At 40.0% G+C, this 16,126-nt stretch overlaps 1 protein-coding gene across 1 annotated transcript in view; it reads right to left on the reverse strand.

Moving 5' to 3' along the window:
- Positions 1 to 13,358, reverse strand: part of MYL1 (myosin light chain 1) — a 40,313-nt gene extending 26,955 nt beyond the window's left edge. Inside the window, exon 1 of the mRNA XM_060782088.2 lies at positions 13,072 to 13,358. Within this exon, the coding sequence (XP_060638071.2) occupies positions 13,072 to 13,188 (117 nt within the window). The 5' untranslated portion in view covers positions 13,189 to 13,358. The remainder of the gene's footprint in view (positions 1 to 13,071) is intronic.
- Positions 13,359 to 16,126: the final 2,768 nt, after the last annotated feature.

A 16,126-nucleotide genomic window follows, 5' to 3' on the forward strand; every position in this document is an offset into this window, starting at 1 on the left:
TTCGGGAGATGCTAGCGGTGTACAAATAAAGTTAATAATAATAATAATAATAATAATAATAATAACCACTGAGATTCTAGATCATTGCACTGAAGGGCCTATAGATTCATGTCACTGACCCCTGTTCTGTTTCACTGGCAGTTGTGTGTGGTACCTCGTGGCACCCTGTGTGCTCCTCCTCCTTCCCCCATCAGATGGGGACAACAGGATAAGGCCTGTTGACATCCTGTCCCCATCAGATGGGAGAAATGGTGCAACACATGTTGCCCACATGGGGGAAAGAGCCCAAAAATGTGGGAAACTGTTGGAGCTATCCAAAACCCACTTACCTCTCTGTCGTTGCTGAGGAAGTGTCTCACAACACTTCCTCGGCACTTGGAGGCTAAGTGGGGTGGGGACTGGCAAGCGTCATGTGATGGCACTCGGCAGGCCCCATCCCCTAAGTGTTTCAAAGAGGCAATTTGTCCCAGTGTTATGAGGTGCTTAGAAAGAACAACTTAAACAAATCTGAGAATAATCAAATCCACAAAAGTCAAACCCAAAAATGTGGAGAGTCAATTGTACTTCTTGACATTTAAAAATGGTCAAGATTCAAGTATCAGAAATGTGAAGTGTCTTATCATGGTCAGTTTAGATCAGTGGTTCCCAACCTTTTTTTGACCAGGGACCAGTTTGTCCAGGAATTGCTTGATCAGGGATGACTTTGACCAGGGACACTTTCCAAAAGTGTTACGAATCAATTTTTGGTCAACATAGATTTGGTTTGGGGTGCTGATTCAGAAAATTGCATTGGATAGACCACATCAGCTCTAGTTTCTGATACAGAACATATGCCATGGTCAGCGATAGGGAAGGAATGGCAGGTGGCGTGAAAGGAGTGGAAATAAAATAAAATAAAATAAAATAAAATAAAATAAAAAGAGGAAGGAGGATCGTGGACCAGATTTTTGTCCCTGCAGCCCACTGGTGGTCTGTGGCTCACAGCTTGAGAATTACTGGTTTAGATAATGACATATGATAGGTAAAGGCCATGGGTACAGCTTATCTGTGGGTTTTACCCAACCCTGTATGATTCCATTAAGATGGAGTCTAGAATTACCTGTTCAGTTTCCTGAAAAGCACAGATTTCTACACATTTTCACTACTGAACCAAACAGGTAGAAGGGATGAAGAGATTATATTGAATGAATCTTTTCTAACTTTACACTTCTACCTGGCAGAGTGGAAAAGGTTACAGATTTAATAGATCCCTTGGGCCCCTTCTACACTGCCATATAATCCAAATTATCAAAGCAGATGATGATGATGATGATAATAATAATAATAATACTTTATTTATATTCCCCTCTATCTCCCTGGAAGGACTCAGGACGGATTCCAAATATAATTGGCAAACATTCAATGCCCGAACACAACAGCAATACACCTATAGTAATGGAATTTGGCAACACAACATATAAAAATCCACATTATCGGCTTTGAACTGGATTATATGAATCTACACTGCCATATAATCCAGTTCAAAAGCAGATAATCTGGATTTTACATGGCAGTGTAGAAGGGACCTTGGATCAGTCTTGGATAAAAGACCTACATCCTGCTCAGGTTAAAATATAATATTTCACAAATATTTTCACCTTCTCATTCTCAGCACTATCTTTTTAATATCACACATATACACAGAAAGAACAGAGAGAAATATAGGAAGGTTTTATGCACATACAGAGAGAAATTTCAGGATGATTGTGTTAATAGGTAACAATTATGGCTTTAACATTCTAAGCCATTTTCAAAACATTATTTTGGTATATTCCTGGTTGCTTTGAACATATCTGTGTTTTAGCATAATCTCATTTAGAGGACACATGCTTTGTTTTATTACACTATTCTTTCCCCCTCTTATGTCTTGCTATAAACCAAATAATTAAATATACATAGAGCTAATAACTGTGTTTTGTCTGTCAATGCAATTTACCTGTTTACCTTCTCTCCTCATACCATTTGCAGCATCCATTCAGAGATGACCTAGTTGAGTACCAATTATAATAGTCATTTAAGAAAATTGTCAGCATTTGCAAACATTTATATATGCACTAACATGCAACTGCATGATCACACAGCTCCAGCTCAAAACAGACTTCATCCAGTGCCATGCAATACCCAACTCAACAATAGGCTTTGAAATACAAAGTCATGCATGCCCCTCATTTCTCGAATCATTGGATCTACTTTAAGTGTCAACAGTGCTATTATATTATCAATATATCAGAACCTAAGCAATCTTCTCTGTGGAACAATATGAATCAAAAATTTATCTGATACCATATCCTAACAACATCCGATGTCCTTTTGTCTTTTGTTGTCATAAAGCATGCAACCACACAAGACAAACTTATTTACACACAGCTAAATTTGAATTCTAAAAGTGAGAACGGTGGAATACTAGGACTCCTTTGCTTTCCCACAAAAGCATTGTCTCATTCAAACACTTTACTGCCTACAAAGCAACCCATTGTCTAAGGTATTTTGGGCTACCAGTTAATGGCCCCCTTTTATTTTGCCATAGAACCAGTCTGGCGTAATGGTTTGAGTATTGGACTATGACTTTGAATACTAAGGTTTGATTCCCCACATGGGCATGGAAACTCACTGATCTTGAACTAGTCACACACACATAACTTCAGAAAAATCCATCATAGGTTTACTTTAAGGCTCCATACAATGACAATATGTGTGTGTGTGTGTGTGTGTGTGTGTGTAGCGGATATATATCATGTTAAATAAAAGGCTTCTCTTGGCATTTTTTGAGAAGATTTATTACATATACACATATATATCTCTTTCATGCCTCCAATGAGCCAAAGGTTCTCCTCTATCCTCTCACTCATTATTCTCACAAATTATCTTGTGAGGCAGGGAAGGCTAAGAAAAGTCATTGTCCTAAGGTCTCCCTGTATTTTTTAGATAATACAGAGTTTAGATCTACCTCTCAATCCCAGCCTCTAAACCAGGGGTTCTCAAACTTTTTGTGCTTGGAGGTAGATGAGGGAGGAGGAGAAGGGAAGTGTGGAGCCTCTCAGTATGCTTCGCGGAGTCCCAAGGGCTCCATTGAGCACACTTTGAGAAACACTGCTCTAAACTGTCGATAAGTTGCCGAGCCAAATGCAAGGTGCAGGTCATGACCTATAAAGCCTAAACAGTTCGGGCCCTGCCTATCACCGCAATTGCATCTCCTTCTATGAACCGGCGCAAACTCTAAGATCTTCTGGGGAGGCCTTCCTCTCAGTCCCACTACCGTCTCAAGTTGGTGGGGACGAGAGGGAGGGCCTTCTTAGTGGTACCCCCACGCCTCTGGAACGCTCTTCCAAGGGAAATAAGACAGGCACCATCCCTTCCCTCCTTTTGTAAGAGCTTGAAGACCTGGTGGTTTCAACAAGCCTTTGAAAATGGCCAGTTCTAACTCAGCCCTATACATTGTCGAATATGGCCTTATTCTTCCTACCAGTTACCTAGATTATTTCCTCTAGTCGGCCCCAGAATGAACAGTCACAGACCCGTACCTAATATTATTGTTGCCTGCCATAGCATTGCATTTAATTCCCGGGCCCCCTAGAATTTTTAGGCTTGCACAAATCTTGGCCCGGCCTTTTAATTGTTTTTAAATTGCCTTGAACAGGCAGGATTACTTTTAATATATGTGTGTTATGGCGACAATTTTTATGCATATTTTGTTTTGTTAATCTTATGGTTATGTTGTTTTTACTTTGTATGTTTTGTGATTTTTACCTAGGAACTGCTCTGAGTCCCCTCGGGGAGATAGAGCGGTATATAAATAAAGTTTTATTATTATTTTATTTTTATTATAACTATTTCCTACACTGACTTTCTTTTTTCCTCTTTTATATTCTCCTAGCTAGGATACTGAACTTAAATTATTATAGTTGACCCTCCACATCCACAGATTTCATATGCACAAATTGAACAATTCATGACTTTCAAATGTAAAATCCAAACATTAATGTTGTCGGGTTGTTGTAGGTTTTTTCGGGCTATATGGCCATGTTCTAGAGGCATTTTCTCCTGACGTTTAGCCTGCATCTATGCCAAGCACCCTCAGAGGTAGTGAGGTCTGTTGGAAGTAGGAAAATGGGTTTATATATCTGTGGAATGACCAGGGTGGGGCAAAGGACTCTTGTCTGCTGGAGCTAGGTGTGAATGTTTCAACTGACCACCTTGATTAGCATTTAATGGCTTGGAAGTGCCTGGGGGAAATCTTTTGTTGAGAGTGATTTGATGTGCCTGATTGTTTACTCTCTGTTGTTTTGCTGTTGTAATTTTAGAGTTTTTTAATACTGGTAGCCAGATTTTGTTCATTTTCATGGTTTCTTCCTTTCTGTTGAAATTGTCCACATGCTTGTGGATTTCAATGGCTTCTCTGTTGTCATTTTATGGGATGGATTTTGGTGTCCATGGCAAATCCTGGAACCAATTCCCAGCAGATACTCAAGGCCCACTATAAAAATGTGTGTATGTTCAAGTGCAGGACAGTTACAGGAAAATTGTTCCTGGTAAATATGGATAAAGTTGGACTGCTAATATAGGAATTTTAGGAATCTATCCCACTGAATACGAGTTCATACTCTCAGTGTGTACGTGTAGCTTTGCAGTCTTGGATATGGAAGATTTAATCCTCTTTAAGCCCTGAGATTTGAAGTGAAGGCATGGTGCAAATCAACGAACCAAAGACAGTAAAGACAAATGCCTTGCAATGTGATGAATGTGCATTCAAACCACTCCTAGAAATTATGTTTATCTTCTTTCCCTTGAGTTTGAACAGGCCTTCACCCTGACATGCTTTTCACAGGTTGCTGCTAACTATCATTATTACATGTTTATTATGCTGCAATCAGATATTTTTTCTGTAGTCCTCTTGTTCCAGTCCTTGTTATTTCATCTTCTTGCTGTTCTGTGGGACACAGCCATTTTCATGAAATGCCACTGGGTGGCATAGCAGAGCTGGGGTAGAGATGGCCACGTTGGCTGCCCACGAATCTTTAATCTGTATTATCAGAAGTGGAGGAACAGCCCAGATGCTGCCTTGTAATGGCAAAAATATAACCTCTAAATAAAAATATGCCTTTCAGTCTAATCAAACAAACCTGTTTTACGAGCATTGAGTCAAAATCTAGTGTAATCTATAATGTGTGTAATACACAAGTGCTGATATTTGTTCCTTCCATTTCTGAAGGACAGGCAGCTGTGTCCTCCAGCAATGGGAAGAAGGAAACACACAATTCCTAACAAGTAAAAAGAGACAAACATGTTTGAAAACTAGGTTTTAATGAACATTTCAGTATTGAAATGGGGTCATGTGGAAGCACGCAGCCACTGGAAAAAGTTGTGTTACTCCTTTGATTATAGGTTATTTTACATCACACAATTATAGCAATGTGATTTCACTTTTTCTGCTATAACTGTATCTTAAGAAATCCTCCTTAGATGTGTCAGAGGCACCAGAAGAGAGTCCCAAAGTTCCCTCCTTCAATGGACAATTCCAGGTTTCTATAGGTGTTGCTATGGTGAAATCATTGCACTATAGTGTGAAAGCCCGGTGTTATACATAATAGTCGTGTGTGTGTGTTTGCTACGTGTGTGCATAATTTGTATCCTGTTTCATCTCACCTGCAAAGTAAATGGATGGTGACTTATAATGACTCACCCCTAAAGGCACCCACTGTGTTCACAACTGAATTTTTTTTTTGTCGTGTCAGGAGTGACTGCAAATCGCTTCTGGTGTGAGAGAATTGGCCGTCTGCAAGGACGTTGCCCAGGGGACACCTGGATGATTTGATGTTCCCTTATCATCCTTGTGGGAGGCTTCTCTCATGTCCCCGCATGAGGAGCTGGAGCTAATAGAGGGAGCTCATCCACCTCTCCCCGGATTCGAACCTGCAATCTGTCGGTCTTCAGTCCTGCCGGCACAGGGGTTTAACCCACTGCGCCACCGGGGGCTCCTCACAATTGAAATACATTTCTATGTCTGATAATTTACTCTCTGTCCAAGAAAAAGATACAGCACTTCCCAAGTTATGAACAAGAGAGGGTCTGTAGAGTTGTTCTTAAGTTGAATTTGCATTTAAGTTGGAACAGGAATGTTTTTAAGTGTAACTCCAGGCATATATATGTTAAACTTTCCCTCTGCAATCCAAAGATTACACACACAGAGAGAGAGAGATTGTGTGTGTGTGTGTGTGTGTGAGAGAGAGAGAGAGAGAGAGAGGAGAGAGAGAGAGAGAGAGAGAGAGAGCTTTGGATAGCATAGGGAAGTTTAGCATCCCTGCAGTGTTTGTTTTACTGCCTGTGCCCCTGTTCAAAAGATTTCACCTGTCACTGTGAGAATTGGATTTTGAAAAACTTGGCTTGTTGTGGAAACAAGGATTGGTGACAAAGCTTCAGTGGAGACCCCTTTCCCCCCTGATAACTCGTTCAGGGGTATATTGCCCTTCCTAGGGGTAGATTTCTCTTACTCCCTGTTGTTTCACTCCCGTCCTTAACTATGAGTCATTTGTAAGTTGGGTGTTTGAAACTCAAGGACTGCCTGCCTAGAGAAGAAGCAAATTAGGAAGCCAAATATAGCTCTTGACCTCAAAGGCAAATTTCCAATCAGTTTAGGGCTGGTTGATGCTCGTGTGCCTTTCATAATTCCTATTTAATAACCCAGTGGGTTCAGCAGAAAGCATGAACTTTCTTGTGTGACATGTAAAAGTCTTCATCCGGGCAGCTGTGTGTGAAACTTCCTCTGTTGAATCACATCAAGAGTGTTGAAGAGCTGATCTGGACTTTGGACAAAATCACAGGAAAGGAATGTGTGTATTTGCTTGCCATGCTTCTAGAAAATTTTGTATTCCTGGTCTGTGCAGTTATGGTAGGGATCTGCTTATCTGTTAAATTGGTATATTTGTTTTCAATTCCTTTGACACATTTTGGGTGTCTGGAAAACAGGTCAAACATTGTGTAAACAACATAGTCTAATCATTGAATCATTTCAGCCATTCCCACCATTCTCAAACCATCAAGGATCCCGGATGAGCTGCGTCTATGAAGATTCCTATGAAATTTCTTGTTGATTTAAATTTTTTGGTGGTTTGAGCTGTGGTCTAGTTATTTAATCCCCATTTGTGTTGGGAAGCCCAACTTTCCTTGTTAAATGTGTGCAAATACTTAACCGTTATTGTTGGGGAAAACTACCCTCTTGAAAGATGACAGTGATATATTATCAAAAGCAGAGGTGGAATCGGATATATCTGAGCTGTAGTTCTCAGGAGACCAGAAAATGGTGAGAGGTGTGCAGACTTTTGACCTCATCAGATGGGTAAAATTGCCTGTCCTACAACATTTCAACTTCACTTGAGGCACAGAACCTGCCAACTCCCACCACATGATATCGATCTACTTCCGGTGGGGCTTCATGCCTTAACTGAAGTGGAGATGTTGCTGGAGACAGCAGCGCCAACACAGGAGTATTCCCTTTGTTGCAAAAGAAACAACGGGGAGAAGCCGAGCGGCTCATCCTCCTGTGCGATGAGGTGAGAGGGAAGGCGGGTGATGTAGGGTGCTGGATTCACCACCATATGTGGTGAATCCCAGCCTCAACGTGAGAGGTGTGGAGATATATTTTTAATGCCATGTGATTGCCACTGTTTTCAAACCAGCAAGGATTCAGGACCTGCTGTGTCTACATAGGTTCATATACCATGAAAACACTGGCACCTCTTCTTGTTGTGTGAGGACACACAACAACAAGAAAGGAAAACCTATCATGTGGGTTCCTAAGACTAAAAATATATTTTTTCATGGCTGAGTAGGGAATCCAACTCAGGTCTCCAGAACTGTAGTGAAATGCTCTATAATCACTCATTGTTCTCCCAAAATTGTATCTTCCAATATGAATCTGCTAAAGTTTTAGGATCTACAGGGGAGGATTTTAAGGCATAATAGTTTCCAGGGAGCCCACTTATGGATGTGTGTGTATTCTTTATTTTAAACTTTATATGTTTTGAAAATAATTTTATACTATTTATAAGCTATGCGTGAATGCGATGCTTTTAAATTGTGTTTATATTCTTATTGTTCAATTTTACCTGGTTCTTTCTATAAGCTACCTTGGGTCTCACTCTGAGAAAAGGCAGCATATAAAAGGAACAAACAGTCAAAGGGATCTCAGGCAGTAATACTGAGAAATACCTCTTTCAAGTTGAAGTATTGCATGGAATGAACTGGACGAATAGCATGATGTTATATAAGCCAGCTTCCTATGCACCTGCCTTCTGACATGGAAATTAATACTTTAAAAAATAATTCTGTCCGACTGACTGGAAGGCTTGTAATAAGAGGATGCAAGGTGGAGTGATTCCCCCCACCCCATAAAAAAGGGTTACAATTGGAGATGCACAAAAACTAACTTGGGGAGTCACGTCATCCCACAAATTGCTATGCTAAAAAAAGTATAATACACAGATATCAGTGGAGTTGTAAATAGAATGTAACATTTTTATGATACATAGAAAGGAGTTTATAAGTAAAGTACCATTACAAAATTATAATGAACTTTAGCTGGTCGAAGAAACAATTTTAGAAAATATACTACTACTTTGGGTCAGGAAACCCAAGCAAACTACTAAATGGTTTAATTCAAAGCCAAATAATATGTTCATCATCAGTGGAAGCTAGATAAATATCCAGTCATGAAATAAACAGGCTTTGAAATATTTTCAGAATTGGTTCTTATAGGTAAATTGGTTCTTGTACGTTCTTGTAGATAAAGCAGGACTCCCCCCCCCCCCTTAATACTTTTTTAAAAATTCTAATTTTCTAAAGAGTCAGATTGATTTGTGGGTTTTGCCTTTTTTGAAGTCTGATTGATTTTTTTTTTAAAAAAACCACTTTTTACAACAAAATTAAGGCTGTTTTAAAATGAACAGAATTTCTTCTCCAGAAAAAAGTTGCCTATTGCTATATTGCTCAATTACCAACGTAATTACTAATTTAAGGTCCCAGCTGCTGTCCTCTCCCTTTTGCCTTGTCTTTTACTCGTGATGTATTTTGAAATGGTCATATGACTGGTCAAATAAATAAATTATTATTATTAGGTCCCAAGACAATGTCGGGAGGATAACTCACCTACAGGAGAACTGCAGAACCATGGCAAGATAGGAGATTGAGTCCAGACAGGTTAGTTCTTTCACCTCCAGATATATGACTGGTCTCAAGGTAAAGTCTTTCCCAAGTCTACTAAATTTGTGTCACTCCTTCTGAGCCTGATGGGAAAGCTCCCAGAATTTTGCGCGTTCAATATAGAGCCCCAGCTGAACATCTTACTCAAATGTGTGCTTTCAGAAATGTAAGTAATGACAGTGCCTGGCATTTTGTTCATTTGAGATAGTTCTTGGACTTGGGGATGAAATTCTCGGATTTAATCCTTGGAACTGCAACCATCCTTAGAGGTGACCTTGTCCTGATGAAGCGCTACGTGCCTCAGTTTTGAGGGTTAAGAATACTCAGCTACCTCACTGGGGGCATTGTGAGGATACAGCGCCTCCAATGTGATAAAGAACAGAGCCATATAAGTAAGAAGGCATATGAAGTAATGCGCTGGAATGTAGAACAGGGCTGGAAGACCAGAACCAACTTGGATGGTTTCCAGTTTTAGGATCTTATCAAGGGGCACATGTATTTTGCCTTATTTTGACATGCTAAGGCCTTGTGGTTAATTTGTCTCCTACCTTTGTTAGAAATTGATTATTCAACTTTATGTATGCTTGATGCTTTAATACAAATGCTCAGAGATTATGTGGGTCTTGTGCTTTAGAACTGGGATATATTTAACCATGGTTAGTGTGCTTGAATGAGCAAGTCCTGAGCTCATACGATAATCTTAAGAAAGTCTGTCTCAGTCTCAAAGTCATCCACAGATACACCTTACAAGGCGATTAGAAAGATTTACGCACCAAGCTGTGTGAATAAAACGTGTTTACTATTTGACACTATATGCAGATGTTAATCGAATTAGATAACAAGAAATGTTTAATGATAGTTTTGCAGAGAACAGGGCTTTCTCCCACACAGCGACCCTATTCAGATAAAAGAGGAATATTTGTGTGTGAAAGTATGCAACATCATTAGGTACAAAGCAAGCAGGATGAAGGTTTTTTAAGATTAGTTCAGGGAGTGCTGTGGTTTTTAACTTTGAACATGTTTTAATGGTTTTGAACTGAATTATTAAATACTGTATATATTTAATCCTGTTCTAATGTATGCATATTTGCATATTTTCAACTGTATGCTGATGCTTTTAAGTTAGGCTGCTTTGAGTCCTCTGCAAGAGAGATAAAGTAGGGTATAAATAATAATAATAATAATAATAATAATAATAATAGGGTTGTTGTAGGTTTTTTCGGGCGATATGGCCATGTTCTAAAGGCATTTTTTCTGACGTTTCTCCTGCATCTATGGCAAGCATCCTCAGAGGTAGGGAGGTCTGTTGGAACCAACAGACCTCCCTACCTCTGAGGATGCTTGCCATAAATGCAGGCGAAACGTCAGGAAAAAATGCCTTTAGAACATGGCCATATAGCCCGAAAAAACCTACAACAACCCAGTGATTCCAGCCATGAAAGCCTTCGACAATACAATAATAATAATAATAATAATAATAATAATAATAATGCTTTATTGGCTGATACAGTGGGTCCACCTATGCTCCTGGAATAATATTTTGGAGTTAGAAATGTGTATTTGGAGCTAAGAAAGGAGCCACGGAGAACTGCTGTCATGGCTAAAATTATAGAATTCCATTTTCAGATGATAAATATGCCATTAAGCATATTTATGTAAAGATAAATTAGCCAGAGCCACCAGAGTTGAAAACTTTATTTTCTCCTAATTAATTGGATATATGCAGCTATCAGACTAATGTAGATTAGCAGAAAATCCAGTTTGCATTCTTCTTCATAAATCAGCATTTATGAAGTGTAAGATGTAATCTAATTGTTAAGTGGGGAGGAGGAGAAACATTGCCACAGATGGCCCAACCGTAGCTTAGTGTCCTTTGAGTTCAATCATGAGCATTTCCCCCTGTTATGAATTCCCCCCTTCTCTCTCTCTCTCTCTCTCTCTATATATATATATACATATATATATATATCTCCTTTGAGTTCAATCCAACCGTAGCTTACTGTCCTTTGAGTTCAATCATGAGCATTTTTCCCTGTTATGAATTCCTATATGGAATTCATAACAGGGAAAAATGCTCATGATTGAACTCAAAGCACAGTAAGCTATGGTTGGATTGAACTCAAAGGACAATAAGCTATATATATATAGTGCCTCTGTTGTTTGAAGTTGAAATCTTAGGCTGAAACTTCATTAGAGTCTACTCTGGCTTCACTATGGATTTTTTCCCGTAATTCTATGCAAAATAAGTATCTCCAGAACTTTGTAGAGGTGGCACAACAGGGAGATTGGTCTGTAGCTTTTTGGGTCATTACGGTCTTTGCCTGGCTTCAGGATGGCGATGACTCTTGCTTTCCTTCATATTTTGGGGATCTGACAGGAGGCAGTGCAGTTGTTCATCAGCTCCAGCAGCCAGCGCCTTGCTTTTGGACCAAAGTTCTTGATTTTGTATTTTGCCTGTTTTTTTGCTTTGTTCTGTTAGAAATGTAATATAATCGACTGGTTGCACTGACACGATAAATAAATAAATAAATACTATGGATTGATTTTTCATATCCTGATAATTTAGTCTATTGACCTTTTGGTCCAGATCAGTTTGTAGTTTCAAGCTCCGTTGTGGATGAATCTAAGGCTGCAACCCTACAAGGGAGCATGTCATGTTGAATCCAGAGCTACTTCCTTCCAAGTAAACGTGCATAGGATTGCAAATGTAAACCACCCTTGTCCAATTAAACTTGTTAGCATTCATTAGCAGGGTCAAATGAGCTGCTACCAAAATTCTTGCTACCCTTGCAGTATTTTCTACCCTTTGGTTCTCCATATTAGGTTGGATTTCTTAGGTAGAGTTTCCTAAATTGGTAGTCTGATCAATCAAAGTGCCAGGTAGGTGGGGAATGACACTCTACTTAGAGCCACTCAGGGCATCTATCCAGCTGAATCTTTCCCTCTGTCCTCATTCCACAGGCAGAGAGCTTCCTTGCACATCACTCTTCATGCAAAATGCTAGACAAAATCCCAATTCTGCTGCCCAAAGATTTAATTCCACATGCAACAACTCCAAGGTATTGTACAAAAAGCAGAAGAGTTTTGGTTAGCTAGGTTCACTTCATAGAAACTTGAATGTTATGAACAACAAAGATGAATGGTGTAGGCACTGAAACACTTCACTGTGGTTCTAGTTACCAATAATTTCTTCTCATCTAGCACCCACGTTTGCCCCAATCTAAAACTAAGAGGGGCATCACTATTTTATTCCCATGATTAAAAAAAAAAGCTAAAGTAATACGTCTGGAAAGAATGTATCTTAGTATAACTGTTTATACTAAACTCATGATGGAACTTGTTAAATAATTAATCCTCATTAAAAAAAAGAGAGAAGTTGATTTTAAAGTCAGTCTTCAATTAATTGCAAAAGTAAATTATCTTTGTAAAACATTTACTTTATGTTACAATATGGGTGCATGTACACACATACAAAGGCTTCAGACCAGATTGAAAAAGATTAGATCTCAAGACCAGCTTTTAAAATCCTGACTCATAAGTCATTACATGTTCAGTCCAGCTACTGACATAAAATATTGGATGTGGCTGATAAAATAATAATAATAATAATAATAATAATAATAATAATTAGTATTGGGGATGGTGGAAGACTCCCTGGTTTGTTTTCTAGTACAGCTTCACTGAAGTCCACACCACAAGTCATAAATAAACAAACTCAACCTAAAATATTCTTCCAGGTTTGAATGAGTGAATGTCCCTATACTCTGGAGTTTCAAGATAGCCAACTAGAAAGAGAGTGGGCTTTTCAGTGGCCACACACAAGCTTCAACTCTTTACCTTAATGGTGGAGAGATCAATTGCTGGTTCTTTGGGCTTTACTGGTTCTGGGGCTGGTGCTGGTGCCGGTGCTGGTGCCGGTGCGGCTGCTTTCTTGGCGTCTTTCTTTGGTGCCATTTTTCCTTTTTACAAAGTTAAAAGGTGCCCCTCCAACCCCTGCGAGAGATTCCTGGATGAAGAGCTGGATGATCTACAGCCCAGTGCCTTGGAGGTAGACCCAGTGTGTTAAGCACCCTAAGGGCATATATATATATTTCACTTAGTACCCTAATACAATCTTGACACTTGCAGCTGGATTGGACAGTTTGCTAGTCAAGGGGGATGTCATTCTGAGACGGTCTATAAATGGCATATAAGGTGGTCAGAGCTTCGTCAGATTCAAGGGGACTTGAGTTCCTCCTTTCTTTAAAAAAAGCACCCATGCATTTCTGTAACATATTTTTTTAAACAGAGGAGGGGGGGAAATATGACAAAGCCAGTTTAGCGCCTCTTGTCATTCAAACTCATGCTTGACTGACACCTTTTTTCTTGATGGAATTACAGTTCTGTTGAAGTAATAAATCTTGTTTTCTACGTCCATGTGTCATAGAAGAGGATTGGGTTTCCAGAAGGAATGTGGACTTTAAGGGTTGGGAAATGAGCACCACTTTCCATCCACGCCCCCTCCTGGCCCTTTCCTCCCCTCCACCTCTCTCCTTTACTCCTCCCTGCTTCATCCCTTTGAAAGAAGAAAGTGTTGAACCAGCAAAGAGTTACAGGGGAGTGTTTAAAAATAAAAGGGGACGTATATGGAAAGCGCATCCAGCTTTCAACCACAGTGCTTTTCTCTCTCACTCTTCAGCCTGAAAATCCTCCATCTGTTCTTCTTTGTCCCTTAATAAGCGTGCCGTCTTCAGCAAAGCTGTATGTAAAAGCCAAAAGCTCTCCCCTTTAATCCAATTTCACATATTACTGGCTGACATAACCAAGCTCAATTTGTAGAGGAGACAGGCAGGCCACCTAATATATTTTCTCAGGAAAAACTGGAGACAATCCCTTGCTCTCTATAAAACAAATGAGTTTTCAATCAAGGGCAGCATTTGTGTTTATCGTCTCTAATTTAATTGCCCAGCTCCTGTCTCCAATTTATCTGTATTCACTTCCAGGTTCTCACACAGAGACTTTTCCTACCCCTGTCACGCTCTCTCATTCCTTTCCAGAGCAGACAAGTCTTTAAGCTTTGATAAATCCCTTCTGTTTTTCAGATCTCTCGCTGCTAATGAAGCTCGTGTTCAGTTTTGGACTGCCAGATTCAGAGAACACTTTAGCAACCCTTGGTTTATTTCACTCCATATCTTAGATATTACTTAGACAGACCTCAGACTGGGTTGTTGTAGGTTTTTTGGGCTATATGGCCATGTTCTAGAAGCATTCTCTCCTGACGTTTCGCCTTAGAATCATAGAATCAAAGAGTTGGAAGAGACCTCATGGGCCATCCAGTCCAACCCCCTGCCAAGAAGCAGGAATATTGCATTCAAATCACCCCTGACAGATGGCCATCCAGCCACTGTTTAAAAGCTTCCAAAGAAGGAGCCTCCACCACACTCCGGGGCAGAGAGTTCCACTGCTGAACAGCTCTCACAGTCAGGAAGTTCTTCCTTGTGTTCAGATGGAATCTCCTCTCTTGTAGTTTGAAGCCGTTGTTCCACATCCTAGTCTCCAGGGAAGCAGAAAACAAGCTTGCTCCCTCCTCCCTGTGGCTTCCTCTCACATATTTATACATGGTTATCATATCTCCTCTCAGCCTTCTCTTCTTCAGGCTAAACATGCCCAGCTCCTTAAGCCACTCCTCTTAGGGCTTGTTCTCCAGACCCTTGATCATTTTAGTCGCCCTCCTCTGGACATATTCCACCTTGTCAATATCTCTCTTCAATTGTGGTGCCCAGAATTGGACACAATATTCCAGGTGTGGTCTAACCAAAGCAGAATAGAGCATGGGTAGTATGACTTCCCTAGATCTAGACACTATGCTCCTATTGATGCAGGCCAAAATCCCATTGGCTTTTTTTGCCGCCACATCACATTGTTGGCTCATGTTTAACTTGTTGTCCACAAGGACTCCAAGATCTTTTTCACACGTACTGCTCTCAAGCCAGGCATTGTCCCCCATTCTGTATCTTTGCATTTCATTTTTTCTGCCTAAGTGGAGTATCTTGCATTTGTCCCTGTTGAACTTCATTTTGTTAGTTTTGGTCCATCTCTCTAATCTGTCAAGATTGTTTTGAATCCTGCTCCTGTCCTCTGGAGTATTGGCTATCCCTCCCAATTTGGTGTCGTCTGCAAACTTGATTATCATGCCTTCTAACCCTTCATCTAAGTCATTAATAAAGGTGTTGAACAGGACCGGGCCCAGGACAGAACCCTGCTTGTGGCACTCCACTCGTCACTTCTTTCCAGGATGAAGAGGATGCTTGCCATAGATGCAGGCAAAACATCAGGAGAGAATGCTTCTAGAACAGGGGTGCTCAAACTTTTAAAACAAAGAGCCAGGTCACAGTTGGAGGGCCGGATTATAATTTGGAAAAAAAAATGAATGAATTCCTATTCACACTGCGCATATCTTATTTGTAGTGCAAAAAAACCACTTAAGAACAATACAATAATTAAAATGAAGAACAATTTTAACAAATATAAACTTATTGGTATTTCAATGGGAAGTGTGGGCCTGCTTTTGGCTGATGAGATAGAATTGTTGTTGTTATTGTTGTGTGCTTTCAAGTGATTTCAGACTTAGGTTGACCCTGAGCGAGGGACAGGTAAATGACCTTGGAGGGCCGTATCCGGCCCCTGGGCCTTAGTTTGAGGACCCCTGCTCTAGAACATGGCCATATAGCCTAAAAAACCTACAACAACCCAGTGATTCCAGCCATGAAAGCCTTCGACAATACATCAGACTTCAGACTCCTGAAAATGAGTTGAATAAACACAAAATCACCAATCGCTATTTAAAGACGTGGAAACTAGAGGATTGAGTGATTCTAGCCATTTCTGAACATTCATATTAATATTGAAATAT

This window comes from Anolis sagrei, chromosome 1 (assembly GCF_037176765.1).
Source record: "Anolis sagrei isolate rAnoSag1 chromosome 1, rAnoSag1.mat, whole genome shotgun sequence".
Taxonomy (NCBI): Eukaryota; Metazoa; Chordata; class Lepidosauria; order Squamata; family Dactyloidae; genus Anolis; species Anolis sagrei.